Source organism: Orycteropus afer, unplaced genomic scaffold (assembly GCF_000298275.1).
Source record: "Orycteropus afer afer isolate SDZICR_OR568_19922 unplaced genomic scaffold, OryAfe1.0 scaffold00334, whole genome shotgun sequence".
In the NCBI taxonomy this organism is placed as follows: domain Eukaryota; kingdom Metazoa; phylum Chordata; class Mammalia; order Tubulidentata; family Orycteropodidae; genus Orycteropus; species Orycteropus afer.
Window position 1 is genome coordinate 3,174,075 of NW_006921921.1, and position 12,431 is coordinate 3,186,505.

A 12,431-nucleotide genomic window follows, 5' to 3' on the forward strand; every position below is an offset into this window, starting at 1 on the left:
GCCTCTGCATTTTACGCAGGAGTACAGAGCATCAAAGTGGTTCATGATTTGCCTCAGGTAGGGATAAAAGCCTACCACCCCAGCTTCTGTAAACCGGACCACGGAGAGCCAGTGAAGACTCAAGCCGCCTAAGCGACGCGTGAAAAAAGATTCGGAAACACATGTCCACGAACCTGAAGTGGAGCCCAGACACTGAGAGATCGAACCCTTGGACTATAGGGCGGCCGTGGCCAAGCTTGTGTACACTGGAGATTTCCGGAATAGGCACAGATCTCTAACACAATCAGGAGATGTTGAGTCTAAAACACACAGCAGAGTTACCGCAAAACCTTCCTGTGGAAGTGTGAAAGCCAAACTACGCAGCAGGCCACAGACTGCAATTCCCAGCATTCGTTACACTGAACTCGTAGTACATTGCATGCTGGGAACTGTAGTTTATCGCCACCTCATCTAAAAGCGCTCGGGATTTTCAAGCCCTCACGTGTTTCTCTTTTCGGAGAAGCACCGCCAAGTAGTAAGACGGGTGCGAAAAGTTGCGCTAGAATCACTAACAACGCGATTCCATGCGTAGACGGGAAAAGGGAAAGAACGCGTTGCCATGGATACCGTTTCCCTTGGTCACGGAGTAAACGCGCTCTAGGAACCGGAAGTAGTTCTACGCGACCGCTCAAAGGATGGAGGTGTTGCGCGCTTACGTTTATTGGGCGGTTTCCGTTAGAGGCCAAAGATTCCCAAGCAAAGGGGCAGTCCCGCATGTAAGGGGCCCGCGGAGCCATTTGATTGGAGAAAACACGCTATGTATGACCAATCGGAAGGAGACACGCTTCGGGCATCGGACACCGCACCTGGGCAGCTCCGATTGGTGGACGGCAGTCCCCCCGACGAGTCCCCATTGGGTACACGCGGTGCGTGGTGCCGTGTGATTGGCGGGTTCGTGTTTCCCGTCCCCCTCCCGCGAGGAGTGGGGGTGAAAAGCAGCCGGGCCTGCTTGGAGGGTAGTGGGCGGACCGCGGCTTGAGGTGTGACACTCTAAGCCCGGTGGTGAGGGGGTGGAGGCAGCTCCTGCGATCTAAGGGGACTTGAGATCTCTTGCCGTCCGCGCGCCATGAGGGCCCTGTGGGTGCTGGGCCTCTGCTGCGTCCTACTGACCTTCGGTGAGTGATCTGCGAAAGCAGGCGCCCCCCGATGCCTTCCCTGCTCAAGCGCAGTCGCTTCTGGAAGGTTCGGGGGCGTTAAAAAGGAGGGACGGGGGGCGATCTCCTTTCCTCGAAAGATACCCAGGGGATTTAATTTGCTCTCTTCCTCTGGAAATGAAAACAAAGTCATTTAAATCTCCTTATAATCTAATAGTATCCGCGCCTGGAGAGCTCAGCTACCTTTTGGTGGGGCGTCTCTGACGCTTCGTCTCACCCGGGAACATTGTAGAGGACTTTTGTCAGTTGCTGCGCCCTTTGACAACCTGAGTTTGAGGACCCCGGTCCCCAGTCTTTGGACTTCTCGCGAACGCACGTTTCCTTTTTTAGATGCTGGACTCGGGAGCTTGGGGCCTTGAGCCCATGGGGCAAAAGGACATGTCTGCTTGTTTGTTTCAATTTTTCTGGCGCCAGATCCTTGATATCTCTTTCGCTTCTCAACCCCCCCGGGTCCCATTTCATTTCCCCTCGCCAGAGGTTGCAGAAATCTTGTTTATATTGTGACCTGTGAAAACCAAGACCTGAGGGTTGGCTTGGTCAGTTTGGAGGCCTTGTCTGGGCTAGCGAACGCAACACGTGGATGTAGAAAGGACCTGGTTTCAATCGGCTAGACGTTATTTGCGAGAATTGGAGGGCCATAGTTTAAACGCAATGGGTGTCTTCTTATTTCTTCATCTACTGGGGGACCTCAGTATTTGGACTTAAATAAGAAATGTAATGACTTGGGTTTCCATCGGGTATTTAAATAGTGGCTCCAGTCTTCCATCCCCACCTCCCGTATTTGCCATCTGAATTTTGCATCCTCTGCTACCCTTGCCCTGTTTGATCACATTCCTTCTGACGAGTACGGGAAGCAACAGTAAAGAGTTTTCTGGTGTTAAATCTTCCTTCAGGGTCTGTCCAAGCAGATGATGAAGTCGATGTGGAGGGTACCGTAGAAGAGGATTTGGGTAAAAGCAGAGAAGGCTCTAGGACGGATGATGAAGTGGTACAGAGGTTCGTGTTCATTTGAAACTATACAGCTAAGCCCTTGTGACTTTCTGATAAACGCTGTGGGATACAGTAGCTGCTTTTGTAACTCTTCCAAGGGTACTAGATAAAGTGTTGTTAGTTGGCATTGAGTCTAATTCCAACTCGTGGTGAGATAAAGCATAACACTCCATGAGTTTAAATACCTAAAATATGTGTGTACCTAAGTATCTCCTGATACCATTATATCCAGCATCGCCTGCCTTTAGAAATGAGTGAGAGAAATTGAATTAATTCCTTTGAAAACAGTTTTGATAACTACGTTGCCCACTACTAGCACCATACACTTCCTAAGACCTTAGAAAACACCTTCAGTGGGTTGTGTCCTCAGCTCATTTAGTGTGTGCACATATTGTAGTTTAGAAAATAGGATTTCTGTCCGTTAAGCAATGTTTTATATTAGGCCTCAGACTTTTTGACCAAAAAAAAAAAACCCAAAACCAAACTCAAACATAGTGTCCTCGAGTCAGATCCAACTCTGACCCCTCCTTGGATTCCAAGGTGATATCACTACGGCCCAATAAATTCAGATTGCCCAATCTTCCTTCTCAGGAGTGGCTGGTGGGTTTGGACCACCAGCCTTTTGGTTAGCAGTCAAATGCCTTAGGCACTATGCCACCAGAGCTCCCCTTTAGGAGAGGAAGGTTGGGTTTATTTTTCTTGGTAATTTTAAGAACTGAGTATTTCCAACTGAGTGTTAAAGGAAGCATGCTGTGTAAAAATAATAATGAGATGAGAATTAGTAATATTTTATAAAGGTTTCTATTTTACCCTTTTAACCCTCAAGACATATATCAGAGGCTGCTTGTGTTCTCATCACAGTCTGATGTTTTTGTAAGGAACTAAGTGCAGTATTTACTTATCTAACTTAATGTCCTCAGAGAGGAAGAAGCTATTCAGTTGGATGGATTAAATGCATCCCAAATAAGAGAACTTAGAGAGAAATCTGAAAAGTTTGCCTTCCAAGCTGAAGTTAACAGAATGATGAAACTTATCATCAATTCATTGTATAAAAACAAAGAGGTAAGCAACATATGGTTAAGGTAATATTTTATCTCTGTATGTAGCATACTTATCTATTCTTACAGTAAATTTACTTTCATAGTAATTCCATTTAACTAGTGAGTGAAACTTAAATATTTGGTATGTATAAGGATTGCTAACCAGATACTTATTGTTTGGGGAGGTGAATGGGAGATGTTAAGTAGTCCCGAGTCTTAAAAATAGTCACACAAACTGAGCCTCACTTGTTGCATACATAAAGATCACTGGTAGAATAGAGTTTTACCGTTATCAGTTCAGACATCCCTTGTAGTTGCTGTAGTCCTTTGTGTAAAGAGCTGTATCTGTTTTTACCAAGAGAGTATTACAGGGAACGCTGTTCCTTGAGTGAAGAAGAGAAATAAATGCATTTGACATGAAATTCAGTGTCCTGAGTATCTAGAGGCTAATCTAAGTGTCTTCAATCTGGCTTCCACTTAGATTTTCCTGAGAGAACTGATTTCAAATGCTTCTGATGCTTTGGATAAGATAAGGCTAATATCACTAACTGATGAAAATGCTCTTTCTGGAAATGAGGAACTAACAGTCAAAATTAAGGTAAGATTAAAACATTTTGCTTTTAAAGTAAAAAGAATCGTTAGAGATACAGAATCCATATCAGTGCCGTTAGCTAGGTTATACTACGGTAACAACTTCCAAATCTCAGTGGCTTAAATCAGGAGGCCAAATCCATCCTATGACCTGTTTTTTTGTAAATCAAGTTTTACTGGAACACAGGCATGCCTTTTTATTTATAGATTATCTGGGAGTGCAGTGGTTAAAGCATTCGTCTGTTAACCAAAAGGTTGGTGGTTTGAACCCACCAACCGCTCCTCAGGAGAAAGATGAGGCAGTCTGCTTCCATAAAGATTTTGGAAACCCTAAGGGGCAATCCTGCTGTGTCCTGAAGGGTGGTTATTAAGTTGGAATCGAAGCAACGGCAGTGGGTTTTTGGTTATGGGCTGTTTTTGTGCTGTAACAGCAGAATTTAGTAGTTGCAAATAAGCCCATATAGCCCACCAAACCAAAACCAAACTCACTGCCATTGAGTCTGTTCCAACATAGCGACCCTCTTTGTGTTTCCAAGGTAGTAAATCTTTATGGAAGTTGATTGCCCAATTTCCCTTCTGTGGAGTGGCTGGTGGATTTGAACTGCCAACCTTCTGGTTAGCAGTCACATGCCTTAGGCACTATGCCACCAGAGCTCCTTATATAGCCCACAGAAGCCTAAAGTATTCTCTGGCCCATTACAGAAAAACTTAGCCATCTTGTGGCTTAAATCATCAATCAGAAGCTAGCTGTGGTCTTTACTCTGCCTCATCCTCACTCTAGGACACAGGCTGATTGAGCAGCCGCCATCTGGAGTGTAGCTGGTTGCCATGGTACAGGGAGAGCTCTGGAGGGTCTCACACCAATTAAAGGCTCTGGCCTGAAAGCAGCACTCATGACTCCCACTTACTGGCTAGAATTAGTCACATGGCCTCACCCAACTATAAATGGACCAAGTACAATCTACTATGAGCCTGGAAGTCAGAGATCTGGGAATCTTTAGTGAACCTTGATCATCACAGGTGAAATACAGCAATCATTCACATTTTGGGTCCTTTTCTTTCCTATTAGAAATAGGCAAAACATAAAAAAAATTTGTTTTTTCTTTATTTTGTTAGGTCAGTCTCTGCCCTTTCCATATTGAAAGTACTTCATAGCAAAGTGCTGAACATCAAAGTCTTGTTCTTTTTTTTTTTTTTTTAAATCATTGAACTATAAAGTGTACTAGCACAGTTTAGATCAAAGAAGAGCTTCTCGTATAAAGAAAAATGTTTATACTTCAAAATGTGCCTTTGGAAAGATCATAAAATATTGTATAGAGGAAAATATCTCCATTTAATTTTCTGTATGAGAATTCTCAGTTTATATAGCTCACATGCATTTATTTGGCATTCTGTATAAAGCAGGCTTAATACTTGTTGTCTTGATTTTAGTGTGACAAGGAGAAGAACCTGCTACATGTCACAGATACTGGTGTTGGAATGACCAGGGAAGAGTTGGTTAAAAACCTGGGTACCATAGCCAAATCTGGGACAAGCGAGTTTTTAAACAAGATGACTGAGGCACAAGAAGATGGCCAGTCAACTTCCGAATTGATCGGCCAGTTTGGTGTGGGTTTCTATTCTGCCTTCCTTGTGGCAGATAAGGTCATTGTCACATCTAAACACAACAATGATACCCAGCACATCTGGGAATCCGACTCCAATGAATTTTCTGTAATTGCTGACCCAAGAGGAAACACTCTAGGACGGGGAACCACAATTACGTGAGTATTACTAATTTCTAGTAGGAATTAATAGTCTGGGATACCTGTTGGAGAGAATAGGTAGTAGAAGTAAGAGCCTTGAGGGAAGTTAATGAATATTTTTCTTGGGAGGATAGTTAAGACATTTTTTAAATTTGAGTTGAGATTCCTTTTAAGCTGTTGACTGTTTTTTGTGTTGATGATACAGATGCCGTGCCCAGTATCTGTTCATGGTTGTAACACTGAAGTAGATAGGCTTTTTGCCTTTTTTTCTTTTTTAACTATCCCATCATAGAGATAAATACACATTTCAAAGGTTAGATAACTTGTCCAAACTTGCCACTTAAGAGAATGTGTCTGCATCTCCTTTTTTTTTTTCCCTTGACTCATAGTTTAAAATTTTCCCAACATTACGGGGTTTTAAATTTTCGAGTAGTAAAGAAGCCTGTGCCTATTATTTTGACCAATTAAGGCCAGAAGGTAAATTTCCTATCTTCACTGTCACAGATGTTCCTCTGAAGTCTAATTAAATGACTACGTTTTTGCCAATTTGTTTCTAATTTACCTTTCCCTGCCTTTGTTAATTAACATTCACATCTCCCAATCTCATTAGGCATCAGGTACTAACAGTTATATGTTAGTGCCTTCTGGATTTGCCATACTGGTCTGGGTGTTAGAAAACTATAGATAAGCCAGATCTCTAACTAAAAAGATGCTAAGGGAAAGGTTATCTGGACGGAAGCTCCATGAAAGCGGGCATTTTGTTCTCTGCTCCATCTCCAGAGCCTAAATATGAATGATTAAGGGTAATCAGTGAGCTCTGGTGGTGTAGTGCCTAAGGCATTTGACTGCTAATGAGAAGGCTGGCGGTTCAAACCCACCAGCTACTCCTCGGAAGGAAAGATTGGGCAATCTACTTCCATAGTGATACCACCTGGAAACCCAAGGAGGGGTCACTATAAGTGGGATCCAACTCCACGGCAATGAGTTTGGTTTGGTTTTGATTTTGGAAGGGTAATCGGCAGTTTTATGTCCTTAGCATGTGTATCTATAAAAGAAACTTGCAAGACTTTCCCTTTCTTTTAAAAGTCTTGCTATCCTATCATTCACTCAATTAAGTTCTCATTTGAGAAACTATTATGTATTAGAGTTTAAGACTACAATGGCGAATAAAACTGATGTAGTCCCTGGTTTTACAGGGTTCACTCTAATGAAGAAGAGAAATAGGAAATTATTTCAGAGTAACAAATGCCAGAGAAGCAGCTAAGGGACACTAGTTTCTCGGGAAAAAGATTACAACACACTTTTTGAGAATAGTGATGTTAGGTTGAGTACCAATAGGGAAAGATAGGAAGACAGATAATCTAGCAGGCAAGAATTACAGCAAGAACAGTGTGTTTTGTTGAAGTTCCAGAGGCAGGCAGGCATGATGGTATAATTGAGGAACTGAAAGTCCTTAGTGACCGAAGGAAAAAGGGGGCAGAAAAGCAGGGAAATGATGTGGTCAAGAACTTGCCACATATGCTTGATCTCATATTTAACTATTAAAAAGAAAAGCCTATAGAAAACTCAGTTTCCTACCTATTCCTTCTGTTCCCTACCCTAATTTAGCTGCAGCTGTTATCTTTTGAGAGCTTTGTGAGGATTAAATTAAACCATAGAAGTGTTTGACATCTGGCAATGTTGGAAAAAAAACGAAAACCAAACTCGCTGCCATCGAGTCAGATCCAACTTACAGCGACCCCTTCTTGGGTTTCCGAGGCAGTTATCACTATGCCCAGTCTTCCTTCCAAGAAGTAGCTGGTGGATTTGTACCACCAGCCTTGTTAACTGGTATAATTGCTTCTACTCTTCGTACTGTGAGGAGTGTTCTACATTTGTTTCTAATGTTAGTCCATCTACTTCTGATCTGTACCTTTCCTCTTACTAGAGACTAAGCATGAATGAATCCCTTCCCCATCGTTTACTCAGCCTCTGCTTCCCATGAGTGGGAACATTCTCAGGTCTGTGGAGAAAAATGGCGCTATAGCCTCTTCCATCATCTACTGCATTTGCTCTTTTCTTCTATAGCTTTATAATTGAGCTGCTTAAAAATGGGTACTTGCCTTTGCTGCTACTTCATCTTCTGTTCACGTCTAGCCCATTGAGTTTTGACTTTATCTACAGCATTTCCATTGACATAAGTCCTGGAATCCTTGACTAAAAAGTAATCCTTGTTTAACCAGTGAATGTTTAAGTTTTTCTCATGTTTTCTTCAGTATTTGCATTCTACGCTCTTGAGGGCCTTCATGGTTCAGTGGTAGGATCCTCACTTTCCATGTAGGAAACGGAGGTTTGATTCCTGGCCAGTGTACCTAATGTGCAGCCACCACCCCTCTCTCACTGGATGCTGAACAGGTTTCAGCGGGGTTTACAGACTGAGGCTAGGAAGAAAGGCTTGGTGATCAACTTCTGAAATTGAACCAGTGAAAACTGTGGGTCGCTGATCCCGTCCCCAGCTGGTGATGGCCCAGGACCAGCAGTATTTTGATCCAGTGCACATGGGGTTGCCATGAGTTGGCTAGCTCCAAGAAAATGTTAGTTTAGCTCATTCACTAAAACAGTCCCACCAAGCTCCTAGCTTCTTTGATCTCACTTATCTTTTGTCTTTCCTTTGTTCATATCTTAAATGTTACTCTCTAAGTTACACTTTAATGCATTTCTATCTTGTGTTCCGCCAGCAATCTTAGCCATTGCCGTGGCCTCAGGTTCCATTTCTGTTTTTGAAAGTTCCAAAACTATTTTTCTTAATCTAGATTAGGTGTTAACACACTTTGGCTGATTTTAAAGGACCAGCTAGTAAATATTAGGGTTGTGGGCCAGATGGTCTCTGTCACATATCACAACTTTGCTGTTGTAGCTTGGAAGTAGCCATAGACAGCAACAGAAGCATGAGTGAGGCTGTGTCCCAGTAAAACTTGGGTTCTGTAAGAAGTACTGTTGATCCCTTGTCTAGATGTCATTTACTGAACTCTGTGCCTCTAAGATTTCTAAACAGCACTTATAAACTCTTGAGACCAGAGACCTAGTCACCTCGTGAGGCTGTGTGTTCATGGCCTGTCTACATGTTGGCATGTACCACTAAACTATAAGCCTCTTGAGGACACACCATTCCCCACAGTTGTTGCAAGCACAAACATCAAGATACCTGCTGTATTTTAAAGTATATGTGTGATTGGTTATTGGGTTGGAGAGGGATATGCAGAAGGGACAGTAAAGAAGAGTAAGTAATGCTACATTTATCAGTATTGAAACTATTTAAACCATCCCTGGTCAATAAAATGGTTTGTGATTGATGGAAATGTTATGTATCTGCTGTCTAATGTGGAAGCCACTAAGCAGATGTGAATATTGAGCACTTCAAATGTGCCAGTTTGGCTATGGAATTGAATTCTAAATTAATTTAAGTGTGAATAGCCTTGTGTAACTGATGGCTGCCATTTTGGATAGCGTAGATTTGAACAGTAATTAACTTTCTGAGGTTTTTTGTTTTTTTTTTTAATTGTGATTTGGGTGAAAATTAACAGAGCAAATTCACTTTCCATACAGCAGTTCACATACACTATGTCTCATGACATTGACTACAATTTACAGATTTACAATTTACAATGCAACACCTCCCCTCCTACGTCCTCCCCATAGTTACTTCTTTCCTATATCCTTCCCTCCCATGCACTGCTGCTGCCTAAGCTGTCTCCCTGTGTGTACCCAGCCCTTCTGTTCTCCCATGATTGATCTCTCCAAGGAGTGTATCCACCTAATGTAAATGTTCAGCTCATATGCCTGTCTTTTGTTTGGCTGGCAGTCACTGGAGTGGGTTTAATTCCAGACCTAAAGGGCAACTAGGAGCCATAGTCTCAGTGGTTCCATCAGGCTCTATAAGACCAGCAAACCTGGTCCCTCTTTTTTTTTTTTTCCCCCTAAGTGATTTTGAGTTTTGTTCCACATTGTTCTCCCTTTCTATCCAGGATCTCCTACATAGATTCCCCCTCTGAGTGGTTGACAGTGGTAGCGGGGCACCATCTTCTAGTGCTTCTGGTCTCATAGTCGTATAGGCTGCGGATCGCATGGTGTACCAGTCACTAGGACTAATTGTTTCCATGAATTTTGGTTTTCTTCGTTCTTCTTTGCTCTGGATGAGGAGAGACCCATCATTGCATCTAGATGGCTGCTTGCAAACTTTTAAGATCCCAGTTGCTACTCACCAAAGTAGGAGGTGGAACAGTGTTTTGTGTAGTATGTTATGCCAGTTAAGCTTGATGTCCCCTGCGACTATGGTCCCAAGCCCGCAGTTCAACTACTCACTGTGACTACAACCTTGTACCTTGGCAGCTCTACTATACACCTGGGAATTCAGATCATACAAATACACTTATAGGACCATTGTCTGCCAGCCTATATGTGGTCTTGGGTACACTCCTTTCTGCTTATTTTTAAGGAACACATTTTTATTAATTAATATAGCTGTCTACTATAGTAATCATTTGATTTTTCAAGTACCAGAGTAAGAGCTATTGGAGAACATCTAACTCCATTCTTTTCCACTGCTTTCTCACCTTGAACTATCTTAAAATTTTAAATCCTTAAATGTAAAAGCACAACATATTCTGAAGATTGAGAACCTTTTCTTGTTCTATTTGGAATGAAGGACATTCTCTACCTGAGGAATACAAAGAAGATTCTTTCCTTTCTGCACACCTGTATTTGTTGAATTCAGCTCACAAACTTTTATTGGTGATGGAGAAAGAGTTTTTAATGAGTAATGAGGGATATCCTGGATTACATAGAACTGCCTGCTATTAGTGTTGACATGGAGATATTCAAATTTATAATCAAATTTTCTAAACTGTGGTTGTCTCTGTAAATGTCTTTTTTTTTTTTTTTTTTGCAGCCTTGTTCTAAAAGAAGAAGCATCTGATTACCTTGAATTGGATACAATTAAAAATCTTGTCAAAAAATATTCACAGTTTATAAACTTTCCCATTTATGTATGGAGCAGCAAGGTAAATCTGTATTGATAATTTTACGTGTATTACCTTCAACCATATGCCTAAGGAATAATTACGAAATCTATGTTTCCTTGCCTCTTTTTTTCAATACTTAACAGTTAATGAAGGTTAAATGCGAATCTTTCAGTTCAGGATACTGTTTTCTACCTGAAAAGCTGTTTTAACAAAGTTGTAGTTATATTTCACGTTCTGTAGACTGTGTCAGTATTATTAAACATATGAACTTAACCATAATTCTACTTCGACAGACTGAAACTGTCGAGGAGCCTGTGGAAGAAGAAGAATCCACAAAAGAGGAAAAGGAAGAATCTGATGATGAAGCTGCTGTGAAAGAGGAAGACGAAGAAAAGAAACCTAAAACTAAAAAGGTAAGTGTAGTTTGTAATACAAGGACTGATTGTGGGAAGTTGATAGATAGGGCCAGCTTTTAAAAACAAAGCCTCTGTTTCTTTTTTCTCCTCAAGAAAGGCTTAAAAAGCAAACATGGCATTTTTATGATGTTTTCTGACACATACTGCCTAGGACTGGTAGCTTAAAATGTGTTGTGGGTTTTAAAATCTAAAAGGCTTTCTGCATCCTTTTCATGTGGAGGACTCTGGCTTAGAGTAAGAGAATTACTCATGGTGGTTTTTGAGGAACAATTAAGGTGGAGTATTGGAGTTCTTTATAAGATATTAAAAAGAAATTCAGTGCCATCAACTCGATTCCGACTCATAGCAATCCCCAAAGGGTTTCCGAGGTGGTAAATTTTTACAAAAGTAGATTGCCCCATCTTCCTTCCACAGAGCAGCTGGTAGGCTCAAACCCCTGACCTGGTTAGCAGGCAGATGCCTTAGGCACTGCACCTCCAGAGGTCCTTTTATAATACACATACTCTAAATCAAACCATGTTTTCAAGAAATGACGTTTTAGCTAAACAACAAAGAATAAATCTAGTTAGCTTTTATCAGTTACAATGTTAAACAATTGCCTTTTTAATATTAAATAATAAGTCTTACATATTGAGAGAAACAGTTTTTGCTTTCAAAATGTTGTTTCAGTTGGCAGGAACCATACTAGACTACAGGCATCCTTTGATGCTTTACATATTCTTTTGAAAAGTGCTGGTTACCACTAGGGTAGCTATTAATGTGGGTTAGACGAGAATAATCAAATTCTGTAATTTCAGGTTGAAAAAACTGTCTGGGATTGGGAGCTTATGAATGACATCAAACCAATATGGCAGAGACCGTCAAAAGAAGTAGAAGAAGATGAATATAAAGCTTTCTACAAATCCTTTTCAAAGGTAAATAATTCTATTAGAATATAGTAGCTTTGTTGTTAATGAGTAGACAAAATATACCTTATTAGTTAAGGTGAATATAGTATGTGAAAAATGAGATGGTCCGTCCCAGATCACTTTTCTCAATGAGAGATCCAATAGAGCCTGTAGGCCAGCTAGAATATGACTCTCTCTGGAGTGTAGATGAAATAGTCATATGTTCAAAAAACTAAGCTAATAATTTATAATTAAAATCACATTTACGTAAAATAGTGTATTTGGACTTTTTTGTTTGTTTATGAAAATATTTTGTTTTAAATTTTACCTGAACTTTTGAGCTCTCACCAGGCCTAGTCTTTGAGAGTAATGGGTTTCCTTAGTACATTACTATTATGTACATTTAATTACTGTGCTCATCACTACTTCAGAATTACAGTGGCTGTTAGAATCAAAACAAGCACTTATTTAATGTGATAAAACATACTATTAAAAGTGTTTCTTGAATAGTTTTAAAGCTATTTCAGTACTGTTGTTTTCCTTCTTAATCTTACATGTTACAGATTTTT

At 40.9% G+C, this 12,431-nt stretch overlaps 1 protein-coding gene across 1 annotated transcript in view; it reads left to right on the top strand.

The window, feature by feature from the left end:
- Positions 1-1,105: 1,105 nt before the first annotated feature.
- The window catches only part of HSP90B1 (heat shock protein 90 beta family member 1), an 18,699-nt gene continuing 7,373 nt past the window's right edge, over positions 1,106-12,431 (top strand). The window contains exons 1-8 of the mRNA XM_007952391.2: positions 1,106-1,154; positions 2,087-2,189; positions 3,104-3,245; positions 3,705-3,821; positions 5,246-5,577; positions 10,487-10,598; positions 10,853-10,972; positions 11,773-11,889. Of these exons, the coding sequence (XP_007950582.1) occupies positions 1,106-1,154; positions 2,087-2,189; positions 3,104-3,245; positions 3,705-3,821; positions 5,246-5,577; positions 10,487-10,598; positions 10,853-10,972; positions 11,773-11,889 (1,092 nt within the window). The remainder of the gene's footprint in view (positions 1,155-2,086; positions 2,190-3,103; positions 3,246-3,704; positions 3,822-5,245; positions 5,578-10,486; positions 10,599-10,852; positions 10,973-11,772; positions 11,890-12,431) is intronic.